Below are 16972 nucleotides of genomic sequence, written 5' to 3'. Positions count from 1 at the left end.
CATGTGTAATGTCTTTTTTTTTTGGCCTTTAGCAAACCCCTTGGGATGGCGGCGGCAGCAGCAGCAGCAGCGCCACCTTCTTCATTCTGTTCTAGCAGGCACAGCACATCTTTCCCTTGAGGGTCCCAGGGAACAGAGGACTGGCAAGGGAAGTGGCATCATAGCTCACATAAAAGCATGCCATCCCCACCCCTCTGCCACACGCTCCTTGGGGCACCAGCAGCCTTCTCCTTTTGATGCCAGCTGGGCATGGTCACCACTTAGCAGCACCTGTGCCTCAGTTTGGGTGGGGCTGTGCCAGACAGTGCAGGTGGCAGCCTCTGAGCATGTTTTCAAAAGGGCGGGGAGGAGCCAGGCTGCTTCTCTGGCTGCGCTTTGGGGCAGGAGGGGGAAGGACTGTGCTCCTGGCTTCCTCCTCTGTTGTCCTGCAGGGTCTCTGGGGCAAAGGTGTCTGTACTTGCTGTGCTTTCTCTCCCCCCCCCCCCAGCTAAAGGCTGGAGTTGCATAGCAGTGTCACCACTGGGTACTCTCTCCCCCCCCCATCCTTCTCACGGGGATCATGTGCCAGCCAGCCTGGCATCCTTGTTGGGCTCTGTTCCCCCTGCCAGCTGCTGCTGCCCCCAGCTGTTTCCCAGAGTGGGGGAGCCTTCCCTGCTTCTCTTGGGCCCAGCCCAGCCCTCCATGCTGCCCAGTCATGCTGCCTGCATTCAGCTCCAATTTCCCAGCTGCCCTCCCCCTCCCATTGGCCCGGTTCTGTGGTGCCGTTTGGCAAGCAGTGCTGTGCCCAGACAAAGCAGGAGTCCAGGGCTCAGTCTGGGACTTTCTCTGAGCATGTGCAGAGTGCATATTTCCCTGGTGCTGCAGAACCAAAGCCCACCCTTAAGCTTGGGCTTCGGGTGCCACAGGGTTTTCAACTCAGGAAAATTGTGCCGTCTTCATGGTGGTTCTGTTCCTGCCTTTAAAGGTTTTTTTGTGGGTTTCTGTACAATGCCCTGCTGTTTTGCAAGAGGCTGCTATACTTTAATAAACAAACCAATACTGCATGTGGGAGATCCCCTTCTGTGTCTTAACATCTGCAGGTCCCATGTCTGGCGCAGGCCTTGGTGCCCCACCCACGGGTCCTGCTGCTGGTGATGTCTTGGCTTTCGTGACACAAATGAGGAGGTTCCTATGGCTGCCCACAACCCCTGTGTCCCTCTACCCCTTCTGTCAGAAGCTGAGCTGGTGGTTTTCTCAGAATCTCTGCCACTCTGCCACTCATTCTGGGCACCAGTGTGGGTGGGGCCTTCCCCCATTGCCATGGCAGCCTCCTCCCCCCAAAACACACATCAAGTGATCAGGAAACCGCAGTCTGGTAGCGCACAGTGAAATTGGAGCTTCCTTGCGTTGAAACTGCCGGTGGCGGTTGGGGACCCACGTGTGAGGGAGGCTGGCAGGGTGGGGACCAAATGAAGGCTTCATTTTTGGAATCATAATTTTTCAGTTTAGTTTTTACAGTTACATCAAAAATTTCGGATTTGGTTATACTATTAGAAATACATTGACTGATAATTATGAAACTATTGTGAGGTTTAATAAGTTAACTGTTTATATTTGGACAACTTTTCTGCTGTACTTTATTGGAAGGATAAAAATAGTCACTTCCTTAATAACGATTTAAACCGTTTATTTAACTAAAACTATAACATTGTAGCATATGTATCCATGTTTGTGAACTGATGGGGTTAAACAATTTTTTAAAAAAACAAAACTTAGACTGAATTTTAGCACACATGAAAAATTTAAAACAAATCCTTATTTCCTGATGAATAACCTTTGGACTATAATGTAACTTAAATAGAAAACTATCTTTAGAAAGATCCCCCCCCAAGCATTTTATTTTAAAAATCCAACTTAAATACAAAAACCCAATTTAAATACAAAACATTTTTTAATTAACAAAAAGTCATTTATTTTTATCCACCCTGGTGGGGAGGCAAAACAGTCTGTGATTTGGATGGAGGCAGAATGGCAGGGCCAGGCTTCTCTTTATATATGTACTATTTTGCTGCATCACTTGTGGTGGTTCAGTGCTCAAGGAAACAGTCCCTGGCCTGGCAGATGAGCTAAGCTCCTGAATTAGGCAAAACCCCCACTCAGCATCTTGTTCATCCAATCAAATGCCCAAATGGCCCTGTAGACCTGAAGGAACATCTCCACCCCCATCGTCCAGCCGGACATGGAGGTCCAGCTCCTTCCCTCACTGCGAGAAGTGAAGCTACAGGGAACAGGCAGAGGGCCTTCTTGGTGGTGGCGCCCGCCCTGTGGAAGGCCCTCCTCTATCAGATGTCAACAAAACAAACTACCTGACTTTTAGAAGACATCTGAAGGCAGCCCTGTATAGGGAAGCCTTTTAACATTTTATTATGTTTTTATGTGTGTTGGAAACCACCCAGTGTAGCTGGGGCAACCTAGTCAAGATGGGTGGCGTACTATTGCTACTATTACTAGGAGAGCAGGTGGTGCTGTGGTCTAAACTACTGAGCCTCTTGGACTTGTGGTTCGAATCCCCACAATGGGATGAGCTCCCGTTGCTCTGTCCCAGCTCCTGCCAGCCTAGCAGTTCGAAAGCAGGCCAGTGCAAGTAGATAAATAGGTACTGCTGCAGCAGGAAGGTAAAGAGCGTTTCCATGTGCTCTGGTTTCCATCATGGTGTCCCGTTGTGCCAGAAGCAGTTTATTCCTGCTGGCCACGTGACCTGGTAAGCTGTCTGTGGACAAACTCCGGCTCCCTTGGCCTGAAAGTGAGATGAGTGCCAAAACCCCAGAGTCGCCTTTGACTGGACTTAACTGTCCAGGGGTCCTTTACCTTTACTACTGGTACTACTAGTAATAATAAACCCATCAGCAGGATGTGGGGCAGCAGCAGCAGCAGCCCTCTCCCACACGTTCTGGTGCTGTGAGAGAGGAGGGAAAACCCTTCTCCACCCACTCTCTCCACGTTGTGCATAATTTTATAGAGTTCTACCTCTTACTTGCCTTTTCTCTAGAATACGAAGCCCGAATTGTAGCCTTCCTGCCCAGGAAGCTGCTGTGCTAGTGGGGAGTGGGGTGTTGTCAGGCTCCCCCAAAGTGGGGGACCCCGACGCCTCCTGCCTCCTGCTGTCTCTCTGGACCCTGGCGGCTCCTGCGCTTGTCTAACCTTTTCCCTTTGACCTCCAGGGCAATGGCTCACAGAGTCCTCTCTGCCCAGGCCTCCTCGTGGGTGAGCTGGAGCCTTTCCCTGCCCCAGGACTGTAAGTTGTTGCAAGCAACAGCCCGGAGTGTGTGTGGGGGTATTGCCTAGATCGCCTGGGCCCCAATCCCCACTGCAAGCTTTGCCCCTCCAGTGAATCGACACCCATGGTTGCTAATGTTAAATACTACATACTAAAGTGTGTGTTTTGTGGTGTTGTTGTTCTATGGACTTAAGTACGTGGTGGCATCTACTTACAGCACTTGAGGGGTTTGTGTCTCAGTGTGTGCAGAGGGAGAGATAACGATAACGATATCTTTATTGTCATTGTCCCTTGCGGAACAATGAAATTGAAAAACTACATAAAACTACATAAAAACTACATAAAATTACCACAAAACTACATAAAAACTACATAAAACATTCAAAAACCCCTAAAAACTCTAAAACCCCATTTTAAAATACAGTGTTTTGGGCCCCTCTCTGTGTTTCTACTTCAGCCCCTTGATCATTATGGTGGATCAGGAGCATAGCTGTCAACTTTTTCCCTTTTCTTGCGAGGAATCCTATCCGGAATAAGGGAATTCCCCTTAAAAAAGGGGAAAAGTTGACAGCTATGATCTGGAGCTGACAGAGCAGGGGAGGGAATGGGGTTTTTGGCAGGTGGAGGGCAAAGGGCAGCTTGGGCAGGCCTGGGGAGGGGTGAGTGTGTGGTGCCTCTGGGTTCCTGACCACTGCTGCCCCAAAGCTCAGCCTGCAGGCGTTCTGTGCTGAATGTTCTACACAGTGCAGAATTGACACGGACTCTGACCAGTGTTGATGGAGGTCTTGGGGGTGTGGAGGAAGAGGGACTTCCAGCTCCTCCTGCTGCTGTCAGGTGGGGCTGCAGCTGAGCCACCGGACAGAGATTCTCCTCTCTGGCTGCTCCCTGCTGATTATGCTAATCCCTGTTGGGCTGCAGCCTGTTTCTGGGCAGAAAACTTCCGCTTTTTGCTGTTTGCCACCTGCCTGCCTCCTGTCCTTGGCCCCTTGCCAGGCCTGCTGGGGGGGGGGGCTGCCGCTGCCCTCCCCCCACCCCGTCAAGGTCGCACCTGCCAGGACGCATCAGCTTCCAGGGTGTGTCCAGATTCTTGACTGCTGTGGAGGTCACCTCTGGACTCCGCACAGGGCTGCTGGCTTTCCAGGAGGTGCCTGGCCCCCGTGCCGGTGGGGGCCCCGTGGGGCAAGGCGATCTGGGAGGGGCTGCCCCACCCACTTCTGGCTTGGGTCTATTTTTAGATGGCGCAGCTTCTGTCTGCAGCTGGTGAGCGCCGAGGGAGGCTGTTTATCCTGGAAACCAAATAAGAGGCCTGGTTACTGTGGCTGCTGCTAATGGGGCTGCTTCTCCCTCGCCAGACCACAGACCAGACTGTTGTGGGGAAGAGGAGGCAGGCAGGGGGTTGGGGGGAGAGGGACTGGCCTCAGGCCAGGCAGGGGGAGCTCTTCACAGCCTGGGGACATACCTGGGGACTTGTGGGCCTTCAGAGAAGCTGAGTGTGGGGAGAATCAGTGAAGAGCAAAAGTGTGGCATTTGCAGCTCCAGGAGGCAGGGATGGCCTTAAGAGAGGATGAGACCAATACCTAGAGAGGGCTATGATGGCTATTTGCCCTGATGGCTCTGCTCTGCCCTGGGACCATGGAGGGGATTCCTGCTTGCTGGTTTCCCCACAGGCAACTGGTAAAGGTAAAGGGACCATTAAGACCTGCCAAAGGCCCTTCTAGTCCAGCACCCCCTTCTCCCAGGGGCTGGGGCTGTGGGGCCCATATCCTGATATTCGTTGGTCCTGAGGCTGGTGCTTTGCTCCCTTGTCCTCTCTGACCCCAGGGGGGGGACATCCACTTTTCTCTAGGCTGGTGATGTGGGATTATTAATAAGATTTATTAGTGGAGTTCTCCTGCCAAGGTGAACTCAAAGTGACTTGCAGAAAACAAACATTAAAAGCGAGAATGAAAACAAGGGCACAAACAACCTAGACCAGGGGTCAGCAAACTTTTTCAACAGGGGGCTGGTCCAGTGTCCCTCAGACCATATGGTGGACCGGACTATATTTTGGAGGGAAAATATGAACCAATTCCTATGCCCCACAAATAACCCAGAGATGCATTTTAAATATGCATTTTACATTCTACTCATGTAAAACCACGCTGATTCCCAGACCCTCCGCCGGCTGGATTTAGAGGCAATTGGACCGGATCCGGCCCCGGGCCGTAGTTTGCCTGCCCAGGACCTAGACGCTGGCAGATGATATGAGTAAAAGGCAGGTGGGACAGTGGGGCGTCCTGGCTGGGCCTGGCTGGAGGGGTTGTGGAGCCCCCTAGCGGCCACCTCGGGGATAATGATGAGCCCCTCCGCTTGTGGGTCTCTCACCCGGAGTGCCCCTCTTTCCTATGGGTTGGGAGCAGAGTGGGCAGCCTCGCCCCCTGTGCTGGTGCTGCTGTGGGGGCTGTTCTCACGTCCTTCGTGCTAGGAGGGGTTCCCGCTTTTCCTCCGCAGTTTCAGGAGCAGCACGCATCTCCTCCCCCCAACTTCCACGCCCCCAGGTCTTTCTCTCTCTTTGAGGGGGGTGCTTTTTGTTGGGGGGCGGGCGAAGGAAGTCAGACCTCAAGGCTGGGCCAGTCGGTGCCGCGTCGCGGCAGTGAGCCGTGTTGGTGCGTGTGCAGCATCAAGGGCACCTCTGAGCATGTGCAGAGCGCGGGCCTTGGCGGGGCAGTGTGTGGCGCTGCTTTGGTGAGCGGGAAAGGCCGCCTGCGTGCTCTTCCTGTCCCGGACGCAGCACACCCGCTCCCCCCCCCCAGTCCTTATTCACTTTTTCCAGCTTCCCGCCCTGCTGTGCCAGAAAAGAGGGGGGGGGCGGATGCTGTTCTGGTGCAGGAATCTGGTTCTGATTATGCCAAGTGACTCAATTGTCCCTCTGCTCCGTGGGGCGGGAAGGGGGGCGCAGCGGGATCCTGCTGCTGCCCCCCCCTACCCCGCCCAGACCCTGGGAACCAGGCTGGCCCTGAGAATTTCCCAGCGTGACTCAGGGGCCAGGGAGCCCCCTGGGGGCCGGACGACTGCAGGGAAAAAGCACCCCTCTCCCCCCCCCCCGCTGCGCTTATCGCGCCCTTTCGCAGCCGCGCGGGGCCTTATCTGTCCCGCGCAGACGCGCACGTGGGAGCGGGGGTCATGCGGGGGGAGCGGCCAGATAGCCAGGCTGGCAGGCCCTTCGCTGTGCAGGGAGGCCCACGGGGTAGTCGGGGCTCCCGCTCGTGGGCAGGAGCGAGACCCCACGGGGGGCGCCAGAGGTTGCCCAGCCCGGTGCCCCCTGCCCGGCTCCGCAGAGCTGGAGGAGGGCAGAGGCATCTGGACGGACTTTGGTGGGACTGGCCGGCTGCGCCGCGAGGGCGGGAGGGAGGCGAGGGCGTCGCCGGCTCCCTCGCCCGGCGCCCGGCCAAGGCGCTGGTGACGAGAGGGCGACGTGCGGAGTCCCCGCGCGGCTCCGGCCGGGCTTCCCTCGCTCGCGCCCTCGGGGACCGGCTGGCTCGAGTCCCGCCGCGCCCAGCGGGCCGGAGCTGCCTCTGCCGCCGGGGGGCTTCTCGCGGCGCCCCGAGGGTGGCTCGTCTGCATCCTGCGAGGGCCGGGGAGGCGGCCCGCTCCCCTCTCGGAGGCCACTCCTGGCTTGGTGCCCGCCTGGCATTTCCCGCCAGTCTGCGAAAGGGGGCTGGTTAATGATTATTTCTTTGTCGTTCGTTTCGTTTCCATATCGCTTTGTGTTTTTAAGTCGGCGGCAAACCTCAAAGCTGTTTACAAGCTGCGTGGAAACAGCGAACAAAACCAGCAGGAAAACAAATAGAATGTATCCCTGCAGAGCAACACAATTAACAGGAAACCGAGACATTATTTTAATAATTTCGCAACAAGACCCTACAGAGGAAGAGAAAGTGTCGTATACACATTTAATGCTGTAAAGTTAAGAGCAAAGAATTCTTTGAACGGGACGGGCTTGGGATAGCTCAGTCAGTAGGGTCGTGGGTTTGAGCCCACTTTGGGCAAAAACGTTTCCTGCCCTGCGAGGGGTTGGACTAGATGCCCCCCGTGGTTCCTCCCAACTTTGCGATTCTATGAGGATGATTACTAGAGGAAGTCAGGTCTCAAATGCACACTGAAGACAGCACTGGAAGAGGCGCGCCCTTTCCCAGAGCCTGTGGTGTTAGTTTTGCGCATCCCACGGCGCTGGTGATCTGCGGCTGGCAGAGCGCTGTGCGCCTGGGGGCGTTTGTCTGTGTGCGCAGCGGCCTAGATCGCAGTCAGGGTTAGACTAGACGGCCTCTGGGCTCCCCTTTCCCAGTCCCCCCCAGGCCTGGGCCGTCGGCGGTGCGCATCTCTGGCAGCAGCCGGGCCTGGCGGCGAGGGGCGGGCGCGGGGCGGGGCGCTTCCTGCTGGCGGAGCCGTCGAGCCGGCCGGGCGGGAGGGAGCCAGAGCGCGTCGCCATGGCTTCCCGTAGCAGCAGCAGCGCCCTCGGCGGGAGCGCGGAGCCGTCGGTGAGCGCCTACTTCGCCTACAAGCGGGAGGTGCTGCTGGGCGCCTCGGAGTGGCTCAGCGCCCCCGAGCGCTACCGCCAGCGCCTTCTCTACAGCCAGCTCTGCTGCGTAGGTAGGTGGGTGCGTGGCTGCCAGCGAGCGAGCGGGCGGTGGGAGGCGGGCACTGCCAGGCAGCAGCTGCACCCCTCGCTGCTGCCTGCCAAGGGTGCGCGCCGTCCAGGCTCTGTCGTCCTCAGCCGCGGGGAGCCGAGGGTTAAAGGGGGCGCGGAACGAGCTGTCTCCGCCTCCCGTCCCCATAGCAACCAGCCCGCGCACGCGCGCTCCCTCGCAAGGGAGGGACTCCGGGCTGGGTGCGCGCTCCCGACCCTTCAGAGCCCTTTGCCGGCGCCGCTGCCGGCCAGAGCCCAGGGAGCGCGGTGGACTAGAGTCTCCTCGGCTGGAGCCGCCTCTGTGGGGCTGCCCCATCTCTGTGCCTGGACTGGCACTTCCTAAGGGGCGCTTGCCACGCGGGGGGGAGGCAGAGGCGCCGCGGACGAATGGAAGTCTTAAAATACATCTCTACATGCGAGGGTGTTTATTGTTTTTCACAATGTAGCGAACAGCAAAACAAACTGGCCATCCTTGAGGTCCTTGAAGCAAACGCCGCTCCTTCTCTCCCAAGTCCTCCATGCCTTTGGGGTGGTCTCTGGGGGGGGGGGGCTCAGCTCCTGGGAACCATTTTTAATTACAAGGCTGCATTAGAAGACTGAATCAAAGTTTCCCCTTCCTTCTGGTGGGCAGGGAGCCCAGAGGAAGCAGCGGCGGCCTGCCTGGTGTCCTGCCTGGAAAATGTTCCTGGTCGGGCTTCTGTCGGCTGGGGAGGAGGAGGAGGGAGCCCCTCCCGCCCTTGGCAGGCTCACCTGGCAGCTATGGGGAAGGAGGAGCCCAGGGATCCCTGCCAACCCCAGTCCTTTGGCAAATTTGCATAAATTCCTCAGTTTCTGCTCACGGCTGGGTGTGGACTAGGAACTTGGTTGCAGAAAGAAATGTAGCCGTACAGTCAGCACTTTGCGTCCTTCCTGCCCTGAGGAGCCTGAGATCCAAAACACACAGGGGGGAGCAGAGGATGGAGAGGCAAGGGGGAGTGTGAGTGGAGAAATCCGAGGGCTCCCTTGGACAAAAAACAAGGACCCCAGCCAGGAATACCAGAGCAAAACAGCAGCCAGGAGGCTTGGTCTTTATTGAAGACGGTCGCAACAGGACTCCCACCTGCCACCAGGTGGAACAGGATGGGAGCCCTGAACAAAAGCCCCCCCAGACTTTTATTAGCTGCTAATCCCCATGTTACACCCCCCCCCAAACTACATCACTAAGACATCATGGTTACATCATGAAAGGGGAGGTCTGGTGGCAGTAATCTGAGCATCCTGGACCCTGCCCCATGGTTCCCCTTGCCCTCCACCAAACACCCATCAAGTGGAACAGAAGAGATATTTATATTTCCCTGTTACCCAGCCAAGTCAATCACACCCTTCTCTCTTCATCTGGGTTTATTATTTCTGGAATGGCTACCTGTCTGGCCCTCAGGTATCAGGAGGCCAGGGATTATCACTCAGGCAGAGGGGCTGCTGAGGAGCTGAGCTCACAGGTCTATAGGAATCTCTGAAGTTTCCCCAGTGAGCCAGTACAGAGATACATCTATCAGTGAATTCTTACATTTGGTATCGTGCAGCAAAGGCCCTTTGAATAGATAGGAAGAAACTGTGATGAAGTGTTTTGTGGGGACAAATCACAAAAGTCACAAAAGTGATTGTGCTGATTTTGGTAGTGGACTGCATGTGCACGATATCTGCTGGAGGGGCATCTCCCCGCCCCCAGCCTATACATAAATTCCTGCAACAGGAGGAAGCACCATTCTTTAGAATGTTAGCTCCTTGGGGCAGGGGCCTGCTGCTGTGCCAGGGCTGACTCACCTCCGCAGGCCCTCCGGGGGTTGGACTCAAGCTCCCTCTACTCCCAACGCAGGTGCAGGTCCCCCCACCCCATCACCCCCCTCCCCAGTCAGGCCCTGCCCCCAAGCCTCTTTTCAGAGGGGCCTGGCTGTGGGGCAAGGCTACTGCGTGCAAAGATTTGCCCCACAAGTGCAGCAACTGCTTGGCACCGGAAGGATCCAGCAAGGGGTGCCCTCCCCTGGAGCCCTGAGTCACCCTGGCGTCAGCTCACCTGGAAGGCACATAGTTAACCCCCTGGAATCTGCTCCCTCCGGGCACAGTGGCTTGGAGAGATTTCGTGGAGGAAGATAAGGCTGTCTCTGCAAGGCGTTGCCTGCAGCTCCAGGGGCAGAATGGGCTCCTGGGTGGGGGGGGGGAGAGGCTGCTGCAGGCAGACTCTCCTTCCTTGGAGGCTTATAAGCAAAGGTTACCTTTGGCTGGAATAGATTACGCTTGGGGAACCTGTTGCCACTCTTGATTCCCTCCAGGGCCTCTGGTTAGATTCTGATGCTCTTCTACAGAAGCTTCCTGGAGAGCCCTGCCCAGCCCCAGTGCTGGTCCAAAGGGGATGAAGGCCTTAGCCAAAAGTCCCCTGATTTCTCCATGTGCCACACTTGGGGGGGGCTGCCCTGCTCCCTGTTTGAGAGTGAAGGAGGGGCCCAAAAATGTCCTGATGGAGGAGCCCCTTGGTGCTGGAGGCTGGTGAGTCCTGGCTTGGGGCTGGGCCTGTTCCCATCTCTCCCTGAGGCCTTGTTTGTTCTGCCCTTCCTTCTCCTGGGTTTGCCCAGGGAGGGGCAGCTGGGGGGTGGAGGGAACCACAGGGAGGAGCAGTGTAAACAGCTAACTGCCTCCTGCCTGTTTCCTCTTTCTGCCCCCAGGAGAGCCTTTCTCTCTCCCTCCCCCCCAATTCCTTAGCCACTGTGTCCACGGTCTATGGGATGCTGCTGCTGCTGGTGTGACTCAGTGTGGGCCTTGGCACCAGGGCAGGATGTGAGCAGCGCCCCCACGTCCTCTGGCGTCAGAGTGCAGGCCGCTGGCCCAGATGTGTCGGCTGCGGCGGCAGCAGCTGGAACTTCTCTGTGGTTTCGAAACTGTTGTGCTGCACATTCCTCTGGTGTGCTGGGACCCAGCCCAGTTCTGCTTCTGGGGAGCCAGGCGGGGCCTGGGCCTGGCTGCCCTGGAATGTGCTCCTGGGGCCGTGGCGGGCGGGCGGGGGGGCAGCCACTGGAGCAGCCGCCGCTGCAGACTTTGCCCTGGGAGTCTCTCTGCTCCCAGCTGCACCGGTGGTGGGGTGGGGTGGCATCCAGTGGCCTTCTCCAGGCTCTTCCCTCAAAGGGGTGGGGGATCTGAAGAGGCACCGGGGAGCCATAGGAACAGGAGGATGAAGGTGCTGCCCCCCAGCCCCCTGAGGTGTGCATGGGGTTCCTGCTCCTTCCCTTGCACCTTCTGCAAGGTTCAGCCCTGCCCCCTCCTCCCTGCCCGCACCTGACAGGGCGCCTCCCGGTGTGAGCGGAGGGGCCCTTGGGAGGGTTGGCGCACGAACACCCCCGCAGCCCTGTGGCCATTAGTTGGGCGTTGCCCCACCAGCAGGGTGAGTCACAGCCCAGCCTCGTGCCAGCCTGGTGCCTTCCCCCCGGGCAAGCTCCAACGCTGTGCCCACGCTTCCAGACTCTGGGCCTGTCAGGATGGCTGCCCCTGAAGGCTGTGCTGAGCGGCCCTGGGAGAGAGCAGCAGGGTGGGGGTGGGGGTGTCAGCTATTGCCTCCTGGGCATTGGGAGCCCTGCCTTCTTCCTCTGAGTCTGCTGGCAGCAACCTTCTTCCCTGGTGCTAGAAAGACCCAGCCCCACCCCAGGCTCTGGCTGGCCCACGTGGTGCCCTTTCTGCAAGTCACTTGGGGGCAGCATCTCATTTTATCTCCGCACCAGCCCTGTGAGGTAGGCTAGCCAGAGAGAAGGGTTTTCCCCAAGGCTACCCAGCGAGTGGAGATTTGAACCCAGACCACATCACACTGCCCACCATGATCCTCCCCTGCTCCTGCTCTCCACCTTGAGAGGTGCTGGACTTTCCTTCATTGGAGGCTTTCAGAACTAGATGGGATGACCACCAGCCCTGGATTATTTAGCTGGGATTCTGGCATTGCAGGGGGTTGGACTAGATGGCCTCTCGGCTCCCTTCCAACTCTCCAGTTCTGTGTTTCTGCTGGAATGCCTGCATCAGATCAGGGAGTGGAGCTGGCTGGGAGTCTTAGAAGGGACCGTGAATGAAAGTGGTGGAAGAAGCTCTTCCTTTGGGTCTACTCTGGGTGGAAACAGCAGCACTGTGTTTCCCCTCTGTGTTGATTGCGGAAGCAGAGGGGGCCTGACCCCCCTTTTTTGCTCCCCTTGCTGGGTGCAAGGGGAGCTCTTCATCCAGGCCTCTGCTGCAGGCTGGCCAGGAAGCGGTTAAGTTTTCAGGAAGCCCTCTGGGCAGAGCTGAGGTTTCCTGCCGGGCTGGGCTGGGCAGCCCAGGGGAAGCCCAGTCCCCTCCCTCGGAGAGTGGTGGGCAGGGCTCAGGGGAGGCGCTGAGGGCCCATCCCGGCTGGGGCAGGGCTCAGGCAGTTGCTGGCGGCAGCATCTAGATGCTGCCAGGAGCCGAGTCTGTTTGGTTGAGCGCCTTGTGCCCGGAGCCTGTGCCCACAGCCGCTGCCCCCACCATGTCCCGGCAGAGGCTGCGCAGCCGAGAGGCGGCCGATGGGCCCCCCACCTCCCCAGGGCTGGCCGACCAGAGCAACTCGGAGGAGAACCTGTACAAGGCTGTCCTCAGGGCCTCCGAGGGCAAGAAAGGTACTGGGTGGGTGCGCTTGAGGGGTTAATGCTGCCCCACCTGGGACAGAGATGGCGATGGGTGGGGCGTTTTGCATTTTGCCTTTCCCCACAGCTTCCTTCCTTCCTTCTGCCCTCCCTCTGGGCACAGCGGGGCCTGCGCTATGGGGGAAGTGGGAGGCTCTGGCTAGGATGAAGGTCCAAGAAGGGTTGTGGCTGCTGCCAGGCTGCGTGTTTGTGTGTTCCTGCCCATGCACTGCGTGGTAGGGCAGCTTTGCTCCTGCAGGTGCCCTCCCTAGGCAGCGGGTCTGGGGCTTGGTCCTGGTGAGCTGCTCCAGGGTGTCCCTGGGCTCAGTCAGTTGGCTGCTTTTCCTGAGGCCCTCGGTGTTGGGGGCCCCCTATGCTTGGCACAGCTGGGTCTCCTGGGGTGGCTGTGCTGTGTGTGCCCACCTTGAGTAGGGGCTGTGGCCGCTTTTTTGCTCTCAGGCTTGGGTGAGCTTGCCACCTTTCAGTGGGGCCCCTGTGCCTTCAACAGGCAGAAATTCAACAGGTTAGGCTCCCCCCCTCTGCAGATTTGCCCAGATTTGTTGACTCTCCACCATCCCTCTAAAATCCAGGTGTGGGGGGATATTCTAGGAGAGCTTCCTTGCCCAGCCCCTTAGGCGGCTGTGGGTTCCCAGCCAGGAGTGGGGGGCAGCACATGCGGCCTTGGGGTGGGGTGGGCACTCCCTGCACATTCCCTGTCGGTGGGGAGGGGCCGGCCTTGTGCTTCCAGGGTTCCTGGCTGCTCTGCTTCTGCTGGGCAAATCCCAGCCTGCAGGAGCCAGCGAAGGAGGAAGGGAGCGAGACACAACAAGCCAGCCCCTGGTCTGGCCCGGAAGCCATGGCAACCGGTCACATGGGGGCTGAGCCAGGGCGCCCGGCCCTGGGCAGGGGATGGCCGGCCGAGGGGTTCCCTGGGGGCAGAGAGGGGCACCCAGTGACCACTTAGCTAGATTGCTGGCCCAGGTGGCGTCCTGTTCCCAGGCAAGGCACCCCCTCCCCAGGGAATCCTGTCTTAGAGTCATGGAACCGTGGAGTGGCAAGGGATCTCAGGGGTCATCTAGTCCAACCCCCTGTCCGAGGGCGCCGTGGGGTTGAGGCAGACTGTGCTCACACCAAGTTTGGGCAGAGGAGCCATGACTCTTTCTGCCACCTCTTACAGTACAGGGTCTTTCCAGGAGGGTGGGGTTTTTTGGGTGCTCTCTTCCATTTCCACCTGTGCAGCTGGATTCCTTTCTCCCTGGGTGCCCCATTGTTGTCACGGGGGAGGGGCACTCCTCCTGATTGCTGTGGCCTCTTTGGGCTTCCGGTGGCCCATGAATGTGGCCCTAGCCATGGACTTGGGTGACTGGACGGGGACTATAGCCAGACCCACGGGAGGTGGACCTGCTGGTGGCACTTCACTGGGACCCCCGAAAATGTCTCTGGGCCCCGTGCCCTCGTGGGGTGCTGGTTTGGAGGCGTCCCAAGGGCCAGGGGGAAGGACTCTGGCCCAGCAAAGCCCCTCAGGCCTGGCTCCCGGTGTGCAGCTGGCCGGAGGAGGAGGGGCTGTGGTGGCGAAAGCGGAGGGCACGGAGCAAGCGCAGGACTTTGGAAAGCTGGTATCACCGGATAAAGTTCATCAGTTTTGTTGCCTTAATTAGTTTTAATTGGATTTTGAATACATGTGCGGTTAATTGTCGTTGCTTTGCATTTTATTGTGTTATTATCTTCCTTCGCGGGTCGTGCAAACTGCTATTCCGAATAATGCTTTTATAGGGCAGAGGGGGGGGGCGCTGGGCATGAGCTTATGGGGCAGTGGATCCCAAAAGTTTGGGGGTCAGGGGGTGCAGATGACCCTGAACTGTGGACCTGATGGTCTGAGGGGAGGGCAGCTTCCTCTGTGAGTGTGGTGGGGAGGCCTTTGTGGGAGGGGCCCAGGGCCGGGGGCCCCTCTTTTTCTCTTGCTGGGGGCCTTGGCTTTTGTGCCAGGCCTGCTAAGGGTGATGGTGCAAGGGGCTGGCACCCGGTGCCTGAGTCACTCTTGCATTTCCTTCCTGTTGCATCGGGTGAATCACCTCCCTGCGCCTGCTGGTGATTCTGGCTACGACTGCCGCCACCTCCCCCCTCCGCAATTTCCTTCCTGGAGGTGGGGGCTGCCCCCAAACTCTCTCTGAGCTGCTGCCTCCAGCCCATCGACTCATGTCCGCCTCTCCTCTCTTGCAGACGAACGGGATCGGGTCCAGAAGAAAACCTTCACCAAATGGGTCAACAAACACCTTATCAAGGTAAGGGTTGGGGACACCTTCCCCTGCATCCCCCCCAAAAAAAAATCCCAGGGAGATGGCTGGCCAGGCTGAGAGCCTCTCAGGGCTGCAAAGCGAGAGAGAAATATATTCCAACCAAATCAATCTGAGGACATTCTGGCTGGGGGAGGGGCTTTAGGTGGGCGAAGACCCAGCTTTGCCAAGGACATTGGGGGGGGGGCTGGTTGAAGGTTGCCTCTTTCTCTTCCCTCCCCCACTCCCCTGGCAGACAACCATCCCATTCTGGATCTGACACACCCCGTATTTCCTTCCCCTCTGGTGGAAAGAACACCCCCCAACCCGCTTCACTTCTGAATGTGTCTATTATCTCTGTGGTTGTGGGGCGTGGTCTGCCCCCCCCCCCCGCCCAGTCCTGTGACTCCTGTTGCCAGAGGTGCCCACAGAACTGTAGGATTGTCAAACTGGGAGGGACCCTAAGGCTCATCTAGTCCAGCCCCCTTGCAATGCAGGAATCACAGTCATTTGGGGGGTGGGGGGATGGGCTGTCCTTCTCCTTCCTTTGGGGCTGCAGGCCCCATGGCCCCCAACACCCAGGCCCTACAGTGTCTTGCCAGCCAGTGGCACCTGGGGGGTAGCCCCATCCCCGGAGGGGACTCCTTTGCTTTGAAACCTTGGCAATATCAGCAACATGCTCTGACCAGCTGAGCTGACCATCAATTTCAATGGGTCTCCCCTGAGTAAAAGCTGAATGCATTCATTGGGGTGGGGGCTCTTCTCTCCACCACCAGCAGCCTCACGAGAGGTAGAAACCTGCCCAGTGGGACCCTGATGCTCCTGGCCATGTGGTGCCCCTGCCAGGCCTGGCGGGGCAAGGGCTGGGATGGCCAGTGTTGACCCACCAGTGCCAGGGACCAGGCAGGTTCCATCCCTTGGCATGCTGTGCCCCCCGGGCTCTCTCTGGGGCTGTTTCCTCTTCTTCCTAACCTCTTTCTCTCTCTTCCTGCCTCCTCTCCTCCTCTTCCTCTTCCTTCTTCCTCCTTCCTGGCAACAGCACTGGCGAGCAGAGGTAGGTGCCCAGGAGGTGCCCAGGGCTCTGTCTTGCTCTCTCCTCCTTTCTCTCCATATTTCCTTCTGCTCTGTCCATCCAAACACCCAAAAGTGCCTCGGGGAGAGTCAGGCCGCTGGCCGGTGACTCCCTGGCCTTTCAGGGGACTTCCCCGTTTCCCCAGGGTGGGGGCTCTCACAGCTGTCCTGCTGCTGAACTGCAGCCCCCACCCTTGCCCTGTGCTCCCCCCAGGTGGCTGCTGCTGCCAGGAGGGTCTGCAGAACTAGGGATCTGCTCGGAGGCACATGCTGACGGTCCCTAAGAGTGGAGAGGGGATCCCTTTTGGGTCAAACGTTTTAAGATTGGCCAGGCCTGGGGTGGGGGCTCCTTTCAGGATGGGATCAGTCCCCCCTGTGTGGTTGGGGCCTGGGGTCCCTAGAGAGGTTGGGGAGAAGGTAATTTCAGGCCTTGCCCTTTGCTTGCTGGTGGTAAAAGGGTGGGAGGGGGGCTGGCTGGCTCCCCCCTGCCAGTCCTGACTCTCTCTTTGCCCCTTCCAGGCCCATCGCCACGTCAACGACCTCTACGAAGACCTCCGCGATGGGCACAACCTCATCTCCCTCCTGGAGGTGCTCTCAGGAGATACTCTGGTACGTAGAAACCTCCCCCCCCAGGGGGACGGGCAGCCCCCATTGTATCCCCAGATAGCAGGAAAGCAAGTCTGGCCAACAAGGCCCCCTCCGAACGCTGCACTGCCCCCCAGCTCCTGCTGCCTCCCCCCGGAGTGTTTTAGACCCTTCCTCTCCTGCCTGCTCCCCCCTTCCCATTGCCCTCCTGCTTGGGGCTCCCCTCTCAGACCCCTCTCTCTGGGGTCCATCTCCCTGCTGAGCCTGGAGTTGCCAGCTCCCAGGCAGACTTATTTTTTTGGGGGGGGGAATGTTCCCCCATCCAGGGCTCTGTGCCTGCCAACTCCATTTTGCAGCCCACCTGAGTCTGAAAGTCCAGCTCTTTAAAAAAACGAGAGAAGCATTGGTGGGGGGCAGGAAGGGTCCTTCTTTGCTCTGGCGCAGCTGCTCCCCCCCCCCATCTTCCTTTAAA

At 58.3% G+C, this 16972-nt stretch overlaps 1 protein-coding gene across 24 annotated transcripts in view; it reads left to right on the top strand.

Moving 5' to 3' along the window:
• The window catches only part of PLEC (plectin), a gene marked incomplete at its 3' end in the record, with an annotated part of 109328 nt that overhangs the window by 59706 nt on the left and 32650 nt on the right, over positions 1–16972 (top strand). For 11 of the 24 annotated variants that reach the window (XM_081919561.1, XM_081919570.1, XM_081919572.1 and 8 more), the window contains 3 exons: positions 14792–14853; positions 15884–15898; positions 16435–16524. In XM_081919561.1, coding sequence (XP_081775687.1) covers positions 14792–14853; positions 15884–15898; positions 16435–16524 — 167 coding nt within the window. Of the gene's footprint in view, positions 1–3200; positions 3275–7707; positions 7886–12329; positions 12566–14791; positions 14854–15883; positions 15899–16434; positions 16525–16972 lie in introns of those variants that run through there. The other 13 variants (XM_081919567.1, XM_081919569.1, XM_081919557.1 and 10 more) reach the window with 6 other exon arrangements.

Source organism: Podarcis melisellensis (genome assembly GCF_964234715.1).
Source record: "Podarcis melisellensis genome assembly, chromosome: 7".
NCBI classification, from domain to species: domain Eukaryota; kingdom Metazoa; phylum Chordata; class Lepidosauria; order Squamata; family Lacertidae; genus Podarcis; species Podarcis melisellensis.
Note: the sequence above shows the minus strand (reverse complement) of the source record. Positions and strands in the feature narration are given on the sequence as shown.